At 34.8% G+C, this 16,298-nt stretch overlaps 1 protein-coding gene across 4 annotated transcripts; it reads right to left on the reverse strand.

The window, feature by feature from the left end:
• Positions 1-795: 795 nt before the first annotated feature.
• On the reverse strand, positions 796-12,995 carry LOC116107366. Of its 4 annotated transcripts, none has more exons than XR_004124448.1 (21): positions 12,660-12,995; positions 12,483-12,555; positions 12,197-12,319; positions 11,464-11,633; positions 10,861-11,010; positions 8,767-8,907; positions 8,225-8,285; positions 7,412-7,725; positions 6,891-7,022; positions 5,925-6,044; positions 5,644-5,730; positions 5,393-5,512; positions 5,080-5,200; positions 4,862-4,987; positions 4,305-4,439; positions 3,428-3,579; positions 3,018-3,158; positions 2,153-2,473; positions 1,282-1,431; positions 886-916; positions 796-855 (listed from the first exon to the last, which is right to left on the reverse strand). XR_004124448.1 is itself a non-coding variant. In XM_031393648.1 (20 exons), the coding sequence occupies exons 1-19, from the start codon at positions 12,726-12,728 to the stop codon at positions 1,321-1,323; spliced, it is 2,667 nt and encodes an 888-aa protein (XP_031249508.1). In that variant the 5' UTR covers positions 12,729-12,995; the 3' UTR covers positions 890-1,118; positions 1,282-1,320. The 4 variants fall into 4 exon arrangements, 1 of the variants encoding a protein (XP_031249508.1); XR_004124449.1 differs by having other exon boundaries at positions 800-855; positions 886-913; XR_004124450.1 differs by lacking the exon at positions 796-855 and adding an exon at positions 1,049-1,118 and having other exon boundaries at positions 884-916.
• Positions 12,996-16,298: the final 3,303 nt, after the last annotated feature.

Genomic DNA, 16,298 nt, shown 5'->3' on the forward strand with positions numbered 1-16,298 from the left:
TTTTACAGATTTAGCGAAAATTTTCATAGGGAAGACTAAAATGGATAAATTCTGAGAATTAGAGAGTTAGGAGTGAAGATGAAGAGGAAGGTGGGCATTTTCTTAGTGACCTACTGGACTGGTTGGACTGGCGGTTTGATACTGTTGACTGGTCTAATCCGATCCAAATGACATAACGGTTTTGATTATGTTTTAGACCGATAAAGGACCGGTCGACGGTCCAACCAGCCGGTCCGGTTTTGAAACACAGCCCCAAACATCCAGTTTAATAGTGTTTCTGGTAAATTGTTGCTTTCTAGGACTATTTCTACTTCTTAGGTCATTTTCGTTTTACCACTTTTTTTTTTTTAATTAGAATTCCCGAAACTGAGTTCGAAATGAATCCTACATCTAACATTTTCTATTAATACAAATTTGTAAAACTCTTCTCTAAATATATAAGATGACTGTAATATAGAATATCAAATTTGGCCCTTTTTGTGTTCGGTTAAGGATTTGCCTTAAAATATTACAGAATTTCAATATACCATGGCAGAAACAAAAAAAAGGAAATAATATAGTTTCATACATAATTTACATAATACTATTAACCCATTCCAAAATTTCCTACAAAATTTCACTCTTGCACAGATTCTCTAATATACAATACAATCCAGAGACGAACATCGCCTTTTTCTTGTACAGACTCAGACGTAAGAAAAAAAAATGGGTCATCGGAATAGAACTCAAAATTGAAGAATGCATGCCCTTGATTTATGCAAGACATATGCTGATCATAACATGAAGCAGCTGCAAGGTTATCGGCTTAACCATTCTTACAACTCATGATTGCACGCATCTTGTATACGCCAAATCCTCAATTCTCACGAAAATATGTAAAGGCTCCCTAAATTCTCACGGAAAATATGTAAGGCTGCTGCAAGGAAAAAAAAAACTGAAATTAACTTTCAATATGAGATCACGATATTGTCTACGGCCCTGGTGAAGTTTGCCCCTTTTCATTGTCAATTTAGGCACATAATGGAGTTGTATAGTGTTGGGCCAAAACCTTGAGTCAAATACATGAGATAATTCCTCAACTTTCTGAAGATCTTCACGATTTCCGAATAATAGAGCAACTCGAGTCAGGTTTCAGTCAAATTGAAAAAGGAAGGAAAATTAGTAAAATCTAGACCAGAATGAACTATTTATATAACTATCCCTTGTCTATATTGAATATTGGTTTCAGAAGACCCATAGATAATTATTGAAGATGGTCTGGGTAAAACATTCAAGACTCACCAGGGCATCTAGCTTCATTAGTTGGTCACGAACATCCTTCTAAATTGTTGGTACCTTATTAGGTAGCATACTTGTAACCATCTTTAGTTGATCATATGCACATTGTATTTTGTGCCTTTCTTCGATATTTATGTTGGCTTCCTCTGAGGACTGCTTAAACAATGAAAACAGACCAAAAGAATAAGTTCATTAAATCTAATCATGCCACCCGTGACATCAAAGCTCATTCATGCTGTCAATCAAAAGCAAAATTGTATGCCGGGAACTTCACATACTAAGTACCAGCCAACACTAATCGGTATCAATCTAAGTGTCTTCTGCCAAATCAGATTACTCTTATGTATGACAGTACGAGTTACACCTAGGATAGAAACTGTACTTAAAGAATATCAAGAAACATAAGGGAAAAGTGATATTTTTACATCAGTGAAGGGAAGATGACATTTTCGCTGCATGTCAGGCCCAAGTTATTTGTAAATCAATGGCTTCCAATCAAGTGAGTTTCTCAGAAATTTGCTATGTCGGCAAGTTAATTAAAACTAGTATGGCATAGCTGCATACAAAATGCATGAGGTTTTTTGAGAATGAGCGAATGATATCCATACCAGGCACATCTGATTCAATATTGAGCTAGTATAATCAAGGTCCTATAAAGTTATCTAACATTCGAGTGTATCAAAATTAGCACACAAAAATTTTTGACTATCAAATCAGATTTAAGATACTGCAGGGTTTTAAGGTGTTATTTTTCTTTTAAACATATTGCTAATCATTGCAGCAATCATGAATATTAAACAAGGAGATATTAGAAATAAAAAATAGTAAAGTACTTTGCAGGTAGCATGTGTTATGACTGAGATGAAAATAATACCTGCAAAGACATTATGCTCTTTAAAATGTGGACCATCTCTTCCTTGAATGAAGAAACAATTTTTCGAACTTTAGCATCCTTATGCATCAACAAAATCGCAGAGACAACAGCATTTATTCTCTTTGAACGGTCCATTGCATATTGAACATAAATTTGATCCAACGATGATGAACTACTTTGAGTTATCAGTGAACCCATCTTGTTCAAAACAAGTTCCAGTAGCTTGTGGCTTCTATCAAACAAGAAAAAGCACGGTAGAATATAATAACGGCATGTCCGTGTACGAGTAGGGACAGTAATCTCATCATCTTCTGGGATGCACTGAATAAAAGAGCATAGTGTCAAAATTCCAGCTTTAAACAGGCCGTGCTTGGGCCAAGGTAATTTAGATATTTCTGGGCATCATTCTAAACAGTAATAATAGGCTTAAGGATTCTTAAAACATATGGTGCCAAAAGAATGTCAGAACATTTTCCTACAAAAAGGCAAACTTAATTTAAGATAGCCAATAAAAATGAATATCATATAAATTCACATATACCCCAGGTCCAGGAGATCCAAAACTGAAACCAGAAGGTAAAAATGGCTCTGTATTTTTCAGTCAGTAAGAAAATAACACTCGGGTGAATTTTCTTCTCAGTCGAACTGTAAGATACTTTACGTTGTGCGTGCAAAAGTGCACTTTAAAAAGGCTCAGAAGTTAGTTTCATTATGATTAATCCCTCACAATAGGCAAGAACTGAACCCCGCTAAGCCAATCAGAACTTGATAACAAGAAAAAGAAGCAAGGAATTCTACCGAGAAATAAATAAAATTGGTTTTCAAACAGCCAAGGGCAGATTTAAAAAAAAAAGAAACTGCTTACATGAGCAACATCAACTACATATCCTGAAAGATAGTCGCTCAGAGTGATGACACCCTGTTCCGAAAATCTTGTGGGTTTAGAGTCTAGTGTAACAAGCATCCTGAGCATGGCACATGCATTGTCTAGAGGAGGCTTTAATAACTGCAACATAAAAAAAAGGTTCTGTAAGTGCTTCATGTTTCCAGAAATTTCTTAAAGGCCTTATATTAGTCAACCAAAAGATGAACTGCACATCAGTATGTACTAAACAAAACAAATTCCGACACAACATCCTCAAAACCCAAAATACTCGGGGAACAGTCAAGATCAAGATCATGGTGCAACAAAAACATCACTGTTAAAAAAAAAAAAAAGAAAAAAAAAAAGAAAAAAAAAAAAGAAAATTCGTCAGACAAAGAAATACAACTTACTAGTTGGTTAAGTATTGGTTTCTCTAGTATCTGGAAAACAAGAGAATTATCACCCATCTGTGAAAGGCATGAGCAGACAGCATTGGTGAGCAGCTTGAAAGTTCCACGATTTGAGATCTTCGCATCACTCTCTACTGCCGGATGCATAGTTTCTGCAAATGCCAAAGCCTCTTTCAATTCCAGATAATATATATATTTTATATCAAAAGAAGAAATATTAAAATGAAGGACAAAGTGAAAAGCAGCTGACATAAGGGACTCTAGTGCTAATAGTTACTTTAAATCTTCAACTGTGCCAGGGGTTTTGAGCATTTAATAGATGAAAAGTTCTCAAGCTAAAGTTTAGGATTATGTCATTTTAGACAACAATTTACATTTAAAATCTTTCTGTCTGCTTATGCTTTATACTTGCAGGGAAAAAAAATGGTTTTGCAAATTTATCACTCTTAACAAGCTAACCACCACAAATGATGTATAAAGCCTGCTAAATAGAAATCTATTTAATACCAAACAGCAGATGTGCCAGGCAATATAAAATAAAAAGGCAATTTAACCAATTTGGAAAATGAATCAAAGAAACAAATGTTCTAAGAAACCACCGTAGAAGTTTAAATACAACTGCATTAGTCATATGTTCAACTTTGTCGATTCAGTAACTACATTATAACATAACACAAGGTGGTAATATGTTTGTTTCTATTTCATGCTATTTGTGTTTGTATCAATGTGGCGAGTCCATTCACTAAAATTCAGTCATGGAGCACATTAGAGTTTAACTACCACTGTTAAGCTCTTTCTACATGCTTGAACTTTAATGGTTAGTCAACAATCATGAACAAAAAGATAACTACCATAAAAGAAAAAATGACTGTAGTACCAGGGAAAACTCTAAAACGGGAAATTAAAGTGATGAAGAAACTAATGTGGTCAGCAATCTGGATATGCCCAGCATTGAAGGCAGAATGCAGAATCTCTATGATTCGAAATAGCATAAATGGCTCCAACTCAGGACCTGCAAAATATAGGCAGGGAGAATATAAAAAATAATAATAATGTTTACATGATAATCAATAGAAATTGCCAAATTTTCCCTTATATTATCTTCTGACCAATTTTATGGTCCATATGATTCTGTCAAAAATAGATAAAAGCAAAAATTCCCTCACACCACATTTGACAGGTATATAAAACCAAGTACCCACATATATCTAAATGTAAAATTCACCCCTCTTTATGGCTGAACTATGGAAATTTTAAGTACATCTCTCTTCAGTTTCAGGGGAAAATGTACTCTTCTTTCAACTGCCAAAAGGCCTTCCCTGATTGTCAATCTCATTGACCCAGAGTCCAGATCATAGAAAAACATCAAAATGTAATGAAAAGAAAGGGTAATAGAAGACTCAACCAATAAATATGTAATGTACTGATTCTTACATAGGCAACAAAATGTTAGTGACTTCAGCAACAATGGACCCAAGTTAGAGAAATAATAAAGGCAGCAGACAGATAGCTCCTGAGAATCCCTGGAAAGCCTTACAAAGGGACCATCAACTATGTCTCCTGTACAGAAGGAATATTATGATTAGAAGCCAAATCCCAGTGCTCAGAGGTGCAATTTAACCAATATAAATTTCACTACCACTGATTCACACCTTCCTCTTGACATGAGCTATAGAACTTATGAAGTGTGTACTGCATGTTCTCATATTCCCAGGCAAAGGTAGAATTCAAGTAAGCACATTTTCCCAGGCAAAGTAGAATGTTCAGCACAACCTGCAGTACATTTTAATTTCAAGAAAATGGTCACTCATTTTTTATATTTAGATGGTAAACATGGCAACCAGAGAAGGTTATTATATCTGATACATAATGACCAGCTAGGTTTCAACAATTTTATCCATATTCAAAGTTCTTTTGCCTAACCGTCACAGCAAAAAGTGTTCAAGAAGTCAAACAGATAACTACCTGGGAAGAGGATGGGTAGTCATCACCTAGCAGGATTAGCAACTGGGGAAGAGCTCTTATCCATATAATCTGATGTTCAAATAAGGGATCACTTTCATCTGGGAACACCACATCATCTCTCTAAGGTTTAATTAGAAAATTTAAGAGTTAATTGTCATTACACTGAGGTTAGGAAGTGAGGAGAGATGAGAGAGAGATAAATAGATTATCAAGAGAAAGAAATTGTTCTCCAGAAGCAAAACTGAGCTTACAGGAACAAGCATTTTTTCAATTGCAGAAAGACAAGCCAACTTAAGAGAAGACTCTGGGTTGCTATCCTCAAATGTCTTGGTAAATGCCTGAAATAAAGTTTTCATTAGCACCATGATCATTCTTAATGTTCACACAATTCATCATCTTTAAGAACACAAATTGAGAACCAAATTTAAAAGTATAAGAACAGTCAATTTAAGAAAACAAGAGAAATTCAATTAATGAAATCTGCTGAGACAAGCTATCAGTGATCAAATAATTCTTGAAGTACAAGTCAAACCTGAAGAAGACGATACTTCCAATCACTTGTCACTTGCAGTAAAAGTTTTGGAAGAAAAGGCAGCAACAAAAGTAAATGCTTTTCCCAGACAGCTTTACCAGACCGTGAATCACTGCAGCCCTGCAAAGACATAAGTCAATAAAAATCTACAAGAAACAGATACCATTTGATTTTCAATGCCCAGTCTAAATAAAAGGTCTTTATAAAAATTTCAGAACATCTCAACAGCATACAAACAAATTCAGAGCAACAATTTATGTCAAGAAGAACATGTCATTAACTAAATTATATTCAAGTCCCATTTAAAGGTTAAAATGTATTTTGTTTCCTATTTGCACATTTTTTCAATTTTATAGAAAGAGGGACAACGCTGTCTTTGTAGGATGATTAAGAAAGCAAATTCCTTCTTTTTGCTTTTATTCTATTTCAAACTATCACCAGAGTGTATTCAAATGAATTAATAATGCTTAATATCCAACTATCCTAAAGGACAACTTAATCTGTTATGGTTCTAGAGGTTGAAGGACATGGACACATTTACACCCCTTATTGGCCTCCTACTTAGATATGTCCCCCAAGCCTGGCCTCAAACTACCACACACGCAAAGCAGCACCGGAGGTAGATCTGTGGAAGCTGTAACCTTTTCAAATGGCATTTTATTGTCAACCGAGTATCTTAAGCAGTGCACAGAACTATCCCGTTGCTTGCATTAATTAAATGTTGACAAACATGACAACTTCACTTGAACTTGTGAAACTCTCATACCAGCTTAATGGGCTACATCTCATTGTCCACTAGCCAATTATAATTGGGTAAGAAAAGTGAAATTTATAGTTTATACTATTAGAATAAAAAAGAATCAAATAGTAGAATTTCATAAATATATTAATAACCATCAATTGCAATTCACACCTCACCAAGCATTTAAATATAAAAAAGGTAGGAAGTTAGTTGTGAAATCAGACCTTGCCAAGAAGCGCATTTTCTATAAATTCTAGAAATTTCTCCAACAAGATTGCAGGAGGGCAGATCCACTCACTATAATGCAAAAATATTTCTGTAATAACAATGTTCAAGATAAAGTATCTATCATCAACCTGCAAAGTGTTAAGTATAAACAATTAGAGATATCTCTTACTTTAGGAAGAGCAATAAATACAAACTCATGCTATGTTTGGAATGTAAGACCCCTCATGAAGGAAAAACTACAGCGAATATGAGAGAATGGACTGCAAAAACTGAAGCATCTAAAGAGCATATAGGCAATGACCAAGCTCATAGTTCAACAGCATGACTAAATAATGCACCTTAGAAATGTACGCTAGGCATCATAGACTTCCATTATTGCATGACTATAAAGAGGGATAGGTAAGAGGGTTTTCATATAAAATAGATGTAAATTGCAATACCAAACTGAAGCAAAGCGTATAAGAAGTAGTATTCAGAAGCAAAGATAGTTATTACAAAAGTTACAAAAAGGTAATACCTTATCAGAAAGATGATGTGTTGGATTTAGGGGAAATATACTGAATAACTTTTTCAACAACACTGACGAAATAGTTTGATCCAATATTGCCACATCAGGTCCTCCAGAAGAAGGTTGTGATGTTTGTTTTCCCTGGTGGGTTCCATAAACAAAAAATCCAACTGCAAGATCTACGCTCTGAAGTATAAAATGCATACAATCAAATGATTGTGCATCCAGTGACGTCATACCATGAACCAACGGAATAAATTCTTGGAAACAGTTGACTAAAACTGGGACAAGGTCCTTTAGTTTCTTTGTGATAGAAGAAAACCCTACACAGACAAAAATGCAGAAGATATGACAACTAAAGTATATCTTTTACTAACCCAAAATAATATTAAAAAAAAAAAAAAAAAAAAAGTTAAGGAAGAAGGTAACATGATCATTTTACTAGGGAACAAGACCACATGCAAGGCATTTGATTCCAGTGGAAACTAACAAAAATAAAAAGGTAAAAAGTATGGTCAAGAATAACAGAGTAAACACAAACAAATGATGTTGTCATCAATGCAAGACTATGCACTTACAATTTAATGTTATCACTAAAATATTACCACAACCAAAAAACATAACTAAAAGCAGCACAAGATAGAGAAAAGGAATACGATATAAGATATCCTCTAAGCTTAAGCCTTACAACCAGCTAACAGAACTAAACTCCTGAAAACTGCTCGATTTATATGAGCTGACTACAGAACTTTGAATGCTAATATGAAGACCATACATCACATTAAAAACCAAGAGACAAAGGTAAAATGTGCTTTCACTTACCAGAAGCTTCTGAAGGAACTTCAGGCCCAAAAGAATGCAATATTCCTTCTCCAGCAATGTTCTATGAGATTAAGTAAAAGAGCATTAATTAAAAGGTGCTAAGAAGGCAAAAGACTTGACAATCAACACATAAGCATCTTTGACAACTATAATACATCAAAGTAAATCCTAAAGTTACTGTGCTTGAACAGAACTGTAAATCTGGAGGAAAGGTCACATTCTTCAAGAAGATTCTAAGTTAACTCTTCAAAAATTATTTATTAACTTTCTAAAAGAACTCTATATCTTTGGTCTATAATCCTTATAACTTCAACTCAAATAAAAAAACATCACCAACCCAACTAAGATTACACACCCAAAACACATAAACATTATGAGAAACCAGTAATCAAAGATTTACGGAGTAGGATAGAATAATAAATATGTTTGAAGATGCAACCTCATTGTTTCACCAAAACATTGGCTTCTATAGAGAAGAAAAATAAATGAGAGAGCAGAGATGATGTGTTCACACTTTGGTTTGATTGACAAATTGACAGTACCTTTCCACTTGTGTCTTGACTCTTTTTACATGGCGAAAGCGACAAGCAGCGTACCAACCCAGCAAGGGTGCTTTTGAGTTTGCCCTTATCTTGTAAATATAATTGGTTCTTCCGTAGAATATCATCATAATTTTGGAGAATCTGTTGATGAGACAATCAATTGTAAAACTTCCAGACATATATATGCCAGGAAAATGAAGGTAATTATATTGAATCAAAAGAAGATACAAATTTGGAGTAGGATAAGCTGTCCTGAGCACCAAGGCAGGGCTCCAAAATATTAGCCAAAAGATATAACTCATCTCTCATACTATAAACCACTAAAGCCCCTGAACCATAACAGGAAAAGGTAGTGTTTCCCTAATTAGGCCATCAAATATAAGAGATAATAGATTCAACAGAATCAAATTTGAAATAAGAAAAGTTAATATTGAAAACAACAAGTTGCGGACACAACTGGAAGAAATATATACAGGGTAAAAAGAGAAAAGAAAGGTCAGCAGTGTCAATATGATGAATAACAACTAAATCAGTACTAGAATATTAATTTTTTTCTTATCCGTGAAACAATAAGTACCAGCCCAACCAGCTTATATATATGTCTTTCCACCTGTGCCTAGCTTTTGAAACTCATCACATGTAATCATGAGCTATTAAATGAGCTCTTACATGTGTACTTTGAAGGGATAGCAAATTGATTGAAGTAAAAGAGGACAAAATAAATAGATGGGTAGATGATATGAGAGATAGAAGTAAAAGAGGATGAAATAAATAGATGGACATTGAGGGGACTGAAATGATGTTATGCTTCCCTTTTATGAATAAAGGATTGTATATATCGAGGTAGACAAACTTATGGAATTACAAAGCATAAGGCGGGTATTTGTAACTAATTTAAACCGATTAAGTAAAAGGTTTGCTAGACATATGTCTTCATTTGCTATCACTTCAAAGTTTAACACATGTAAGAGCTCATTTTATTGCTCATGATTACATATGATGAGTTTTCAAAAATAAGGCACAGGTAGAAAGCCACCTGGCTGCTAACACTCCCCCTTGAATTTCCACCATTTAAAGATATATTGAAGTAAGAAGAATGAATGTGTAAAGAGAGATGGATATGGGGCTAAACTGATATTATATGAGAATATCTTTGAAACAAACTCATACATATGACACAAAAAATGTATGGTCCTAACATAATTAATGTCAAGAGTCCTAACTAGAAAAGTATCATATATATATGTAAGAGCACCATATTTTTGACGCAAAAAATATGTCACAATTTATAAGCCATTTAATCAAAGCATTTTGGAAATACCACATTTAGATGCAATCTCAACCACTCAAATGCATTAATCTAACGGTTCAAAGTTTGTACAAAACTTGGGGAATTTGACACAAATTCCACAAGTTTGAGGCTCTTGAACCTAACAATATATATATAAATTGGAACTTGACCAATGTATATACATACGCATATATTTGTATGTTATATGTATAAGTATATATCTATTTATACATGCACAAGTATTAACTTCAGAAGTATCATAAAATATTTAATTTCATTCACAGCCAAAAATACAATGGCATAAAAATTGTTTGGAAAAAGATTATAAATTTGAAAACTGAATAATGTTTTACGTTTTCCCCAAAAAAAAACCTAAATTAGACCGATATCTGTTAAAAAAATATAACTAATAATTGCATGCTGAGAGAATAATATATTCAAAAGGAAAAGTTCCATCAATGCAAAATATATAAACCATCAGAGATCAACGTAAAAATATCTAAGAAGCCCCAGTTTTGTAATAGCAACCAAGCACTATAAACAAGCTCATTTAGTTGTTATGCATTTCTTTACCTTTTTCTTAAACAACATTATGCAGACATTATGCAATTATGAGAGAAATGAGTAGGTAAAAAGAATGCAACCTCTTTTCAAACAACTATAACAGAGATATATGAGACAAAACATGATGAGGGAAAAATACAGCATCCTAGAAAGGTAGCCTGAGATTATACAAAAAGGACGAAGTTCCATTAAAATCTTCACATTCAAAAATCAAAAACAAAAATTATGACATTAAGTACCTTTTCAGCTTGTAAAGAAAAGGAAGGTGGATAGTACTGCACAACAAGGTCCAAAAATTTAAAAGCCATCAACCGAACATCAATTGCTAAATTTGTCATTGCATTGAAAATATAGGCCATCATCAAGGAAATGAAAGGTCCTTGATTATCCTGGACAAGAAAGAGAAAAAATTAGAGAATTGGAGATATTGTTGATTCTCAAAGTATTGCATGCAAAAAAAATAGCAATGATAATGAAAAAATATCTGAAATTAGGACCGAAGTTAAATACTGCCCAACAAATATGTTCATGGGGATATCAAGGGAAAAAAAAAAAAAAAAAAAAGATATAGAGAATACTAAGTACCATATGGTTTTGATGTAAAGAATTGCAATCACATAGAAAGTGTAACACATGGTCATATACATGCGATGGGCGATAAACAAAATACACTGCAGACTAATTAGAACGGAAACAAATAGATTGGAATCGGGAAACATTGTGGTGCCATTTGGGTGTCCAGAAGCATAACTCAATGAGTATTACTATGGATTTAATTGTGACTAAGTAGCGACCTGACCAAATTTGAGAGTTCAAACACAAAACTGAAAGTGAAGAGTTACCTCTTTGCACCCAGGAAATATCACAGTCTTAAATAACTGATATAGCATTTCTCTGACAACTTTGTCATCATCACTGATACGTTCACGCAACTTTTCTATAGCGGCATATCTGTGCAACCTTAACTCTCCTGGATGCTTTTGAAATAAATCCTTAATGCCCATCAATGCATCTTCAAAAAGAAATAATTTATGTCAGCACCAACATTGCCACTTCTGTACAGAGGAATACAGTTATGGATACTAATAGTCTAAACCACAGAATCAAAAAAAAAGAAAAATAACTAGCTTAGGCACACTTCGAAAGAATTATCTCAACTTAAACACTTTTTTTCAAAATCATAATAAAGAAAGCATTCTCCAATAATAGTATGTTTATAGATCACAAATCCCAGCAGAATAGACAAACCAATGAACAATTCATTTCCAAGTATCAATCTTAGACCAGGAAAGATGATTAGCTTTTGATTCTTATGAGAATAAATATTCTCCTGAGACACAGCTAATCCAATATCGTTTTTTCTTTTATCCACAATCCTCAGCACTCATTAAAAAAAAAAAAAACAAACGAACAACACAACCACGCATCTTTTCGTTCAAAGTAACTAAAATCCCAAAATTTTCCTACTTCTGAATGATGAAATGGCGCATTACTTCCCATTATCCAATCAACATCCTCATATCCTTAATTTTAATTCTTTAAGCCACAGCATACCACAAAATTGAAATAAAATACCTTTCCGAACTTTTGTGTTGTGATGGGATGTTTGTTGAAGAAGCTCTTTCAAAGTCAAGCCCTTCTTGCTAACAGCTAATCCCGCCTTCTCCGACGCCACACTTTGTTCAGGAAGTATAATCGCTGCTCACATCACAACACAAGTTGATTTTTATCACTAGTGTTCATTACAATACACAATCCAAAGTTCGTTTCAAATAAAAATAAAAAATAAAAAATAAAAAATTCCTAAAAAAGGAAAACAAATATAACTAACAACTCAAGCTTGATATGAAAGACTCTTCACCTTTGGATTTAATCTCAGTATTTGTCGCATTCTTCGGCGGTGGCAGCTTCCTGCCAAGCTTCCGCTTAATTTTCTACAAAAAATATATATATATATATATATATAAGCATAAAAATAAGCATTATTCAAACAACAAACAAAATTAGAGGAAAACAAAGAGTAAAACTTCGTGGTTACTTTGAAGTCGACACCGCGTTGCTTTTGCGGCTTCTGCTGCTTCTTTGATGATGCCTTAGAACGGGCCATTCTGTACTCTACTACAGTATAGAGACGTAATTTTATATTCTTTGTTGTGATTTCATTCAAGAATCAAAAGAGAAAGAGAAGGAGAATATAACAAAATCTTCCGCCGTCTTGCAGAAATTGGACTACGGCGAGTTACTTCGGCGTCTTGCAAAAAGTGGATTATGGCGAGTTTTTGCAGAGAGTGGATTACGGCGAGTTTTTGGAACTAGTTTAGGCTGGGGCTTTGCCGTTGGGGGTTTAGCAGAATGAATAAAAGAATTGATTTAATTTCCATTACCTCCTCTACAGTTTGAGAAAATATAATGACAGTCCTTATGGCTGGGAATTATCTCGCGAACAGGACTAGTATCGTGACCCGAAATCAAACCCGACGCATAATATATATCCGAAATCAAACCCGACGCCGACGCATAATATATGTGTGTATATATATATATATATATATATTAAAAACAAATTTTGAAACTCTAATACCAATAAATATGTCTTAACACATTTTGAAATTCGGAAAATACATAATTCGAATTAATTTATTTAGTTATCTCTAATATTATCACAAAACATTTTTTTTTCTACAATGTTTATAAGTAATTTGAATTTAAGTTTAGAGATATTTCATTTTAGTATACTGAAGTTTATAGTCACATAATTTTTGAAATTTTTTTGTTTATTATATTCAAAACAATGAAACAATTTAATATTGAAAACTTTTTTTACCCAAATATGCAAATACATAATACAGTACATGCAAGCACACCTCATGGGCTAACACCAACACACTATTACTAATTAACTGTATGGGCAAAAAATCGTCTTGGGCCTTATCGAGCGTAACATCTACAACATGGCTCAAGACCATAGCTCAATCTTGATTAGACCCACGATAAGATCCACGTCACATGCTAGCCCAATGTGCTAACCTAATCCCTCGCGGGTTGGACCATCCAAATTGGGCCTTATCATTAGCCTACATAGGCTCAAGCCCATTGGCTCATAATATCTACTAAAGATCCAAAGTCCTATTTAAACCCTAAGAGCATCTCCAAATGACGTTTTTTATGACTCAAACTCTTTATTATAAAGAGTTTATCCATAAAAATAAGAGTCCAACAGACTCTTTATTTTTTAAATATAAATTAAAGAGTGAGTTTGGCCCTCTACATCTAGAGAGTCAAATTTCACTCCCTAGCCTAATTTTAAATAAAAAATTACAAATTTCTATACATTTTATTTATTATTTATCTCTCCTATTAAGTTTCTTTATTGAAAAAACATATTCTCTCTCCTAAAATTTAAAGAGTCTATTGGATTTAAATAAAAAATTTGTTCTTTATATTTAAAAATTAATGAAGATGTACTTTATTTATATGAAAGATGCTCTTTAAAATAAAGAGCACCATTGGAGATGCTCTAATACATCTACTTCCTATTCTATCTTTATCCTAATTCACCTAAGATCCCAAGTCTTAAATGAATGAGGACTCTCACTCCTTCAAAGGCAAGTAAATCTAGTCTTTCCTATTCACTAAGCTTATGTCATTATGGATTCAGAGTCATAATAGGATTTAAAGATCCTACAACTACTATATAAACAGAGGCTTGTCCTCTAATAAATCATTCAATCTCCACTACTCAAAACCACCTACTTGCTCCTAAGTTCTTGCTACTGAAAATTCTACACCTTTGCCATAGTCCTAGCCTCCGACAAGACTCCCAATAATCCTTATTTTCTTTAATTCTTATTAAATCGCCTCTTTCAGCCTTGCTGACTTCAGCGTCCAAATGCCTATGGCAAACTCCACCCCGGTGTTTTCCGTAAGCTTCATGCTTGTCTCTCCGTGTGTACAAGTCCAACGGATTGTCAGTGGCCTCAACTTCACAAGATCAAACCTTATTTCAGTAAACGTATATTTTTTACATTTACAATTTGGCACCCATCATGAGGCCTCTGACAATCATCCTCCCTTCAATGACCTGCTCCACAAAGAATCCCTTCATGACTGAAATCACAGGCAATGCTTCTCTAGACCTCGCAGCTCAGGTCACGACCCTCACTGACTTAATGCAACAACACACTAACAAAGTCATAGCACTGGAAACCAAGAACGCCATCATCCGGACTGAGAACCAAACCCTATGAGAGAAGGTAACTTAGTTCTACTTGATTTCCTACATAACCAAGTGCTAGAGAACTGCTTTCGCGTCCCAATAAATTCCATGCAATCTTTAATGACCCCAAACCCCAGATCCACAATCTTAGACCTCAATCATCCCAACTCCAAACATCTTTAACAGATGGCTCGGCTCCAACTACTACTACGCCTCTAGCCGAGCCAACCCAAATAGAGACCACTCAACCCATCACTCTCTTGGCTACCAAACCATTCATCTAAACAACCTTGCTCCAATAGCACCAACTAAACACGCCTATCACCTCCCCCCAGACTTATCCAGTCAGTTTGGTTCACTTATCCAGTCAGCTTTGCTTCCACTCATCTTATCGATTCAACTTCACTTATCTAGTTGGCTCGGCCTCACACGACCACACTTAGCCACTCGACCTCACTTGTTTACATGGCCTCACTTGGCGACTCGAGCTTAGTCGGCCACAACTTAGAAAGTGGAGCACTTGGCCTCCCCACTCAGCCTCACTCATCTGCAACTTAGAGAGTAGGGCGTGTGGACTCACTCGGCCTAAAGCATCCTCACTTGGCCTAGTACACCTTCGCTCGACTTGATGCCCTCACACGTCCTAATACATTCATTTGGCTTGACACCTTCACTCAGCCTCACTCGGCCTCAAACGACCTCACATGGCCTCAGTCGATCACTCGTCCTCACACAGCCTCACCTGATCACTCGACCTCACATGACCTTGTTGGAATAGGTGCCCTAGAGCCAATTAATTATCGTAGAATTGACTCTTTGTAATAATGTTTATTAATCAATAAAAGACATTTTCTACTATATCATGTAAATCATAGTTATATGTATTGATATATGTCCTTAGGATGGTAGAACCGTAACAAAAGTATCAAGTGTTTCAAATCTTGATAATGTGAACCCTATGATCACATATGGTGACCATTCTAGAAATGTTTGTTGCCCCAGTATTATTCTGACCAAGGACATAGATAATAAGGTAAGGCTATCATAGTGTTGAACGACCCTGTTAAAAGGCAGTGACTGATCTCACTTATCAAAGTTATTTGCTGACAACCTGGTGCAACACATGGGTGCTTGCTATAGGCAAGTTCATTGGACTAACTCACCACAGGATTCCATATAGATGGTAACCCTAGTGTCTATGGAACAAATCCTCCAATGAATGGTGGTGTATGTGATCCTTAGACTTGAGATCACCAGAGCGTCTTGTGCACCGATTGGTGTAGTTTAACACTAGCCCAACGTAGTTCTATTCAGAGCTATCAATACGGTAGTAATTTGCTGCATCGAGGAATGTATCAAGACTATGGTGGATGGATAGAGGATTCATCACTCCCAGGTACGGGAGAAGTTATCTCACGGCGCAATTCAGTTAATGACAATGACAATAAATATGTGATCACA

The sequence above is a fragment of the Pistacia vera genome, unplaced genomic scaffold, assembly GCF_008641045.1.
Source record: "Pistacia vera cultivar Batoury unplaced genomic scaffold, PisVer_v2 Contig533, whole genome shotgun sequence".
NCBI lineage: Eukaryota > Viridiplantae > Streptophyta > Magnoliopsida > Sapindales > Anacardiaceae > Pistacia > Pistacia vera.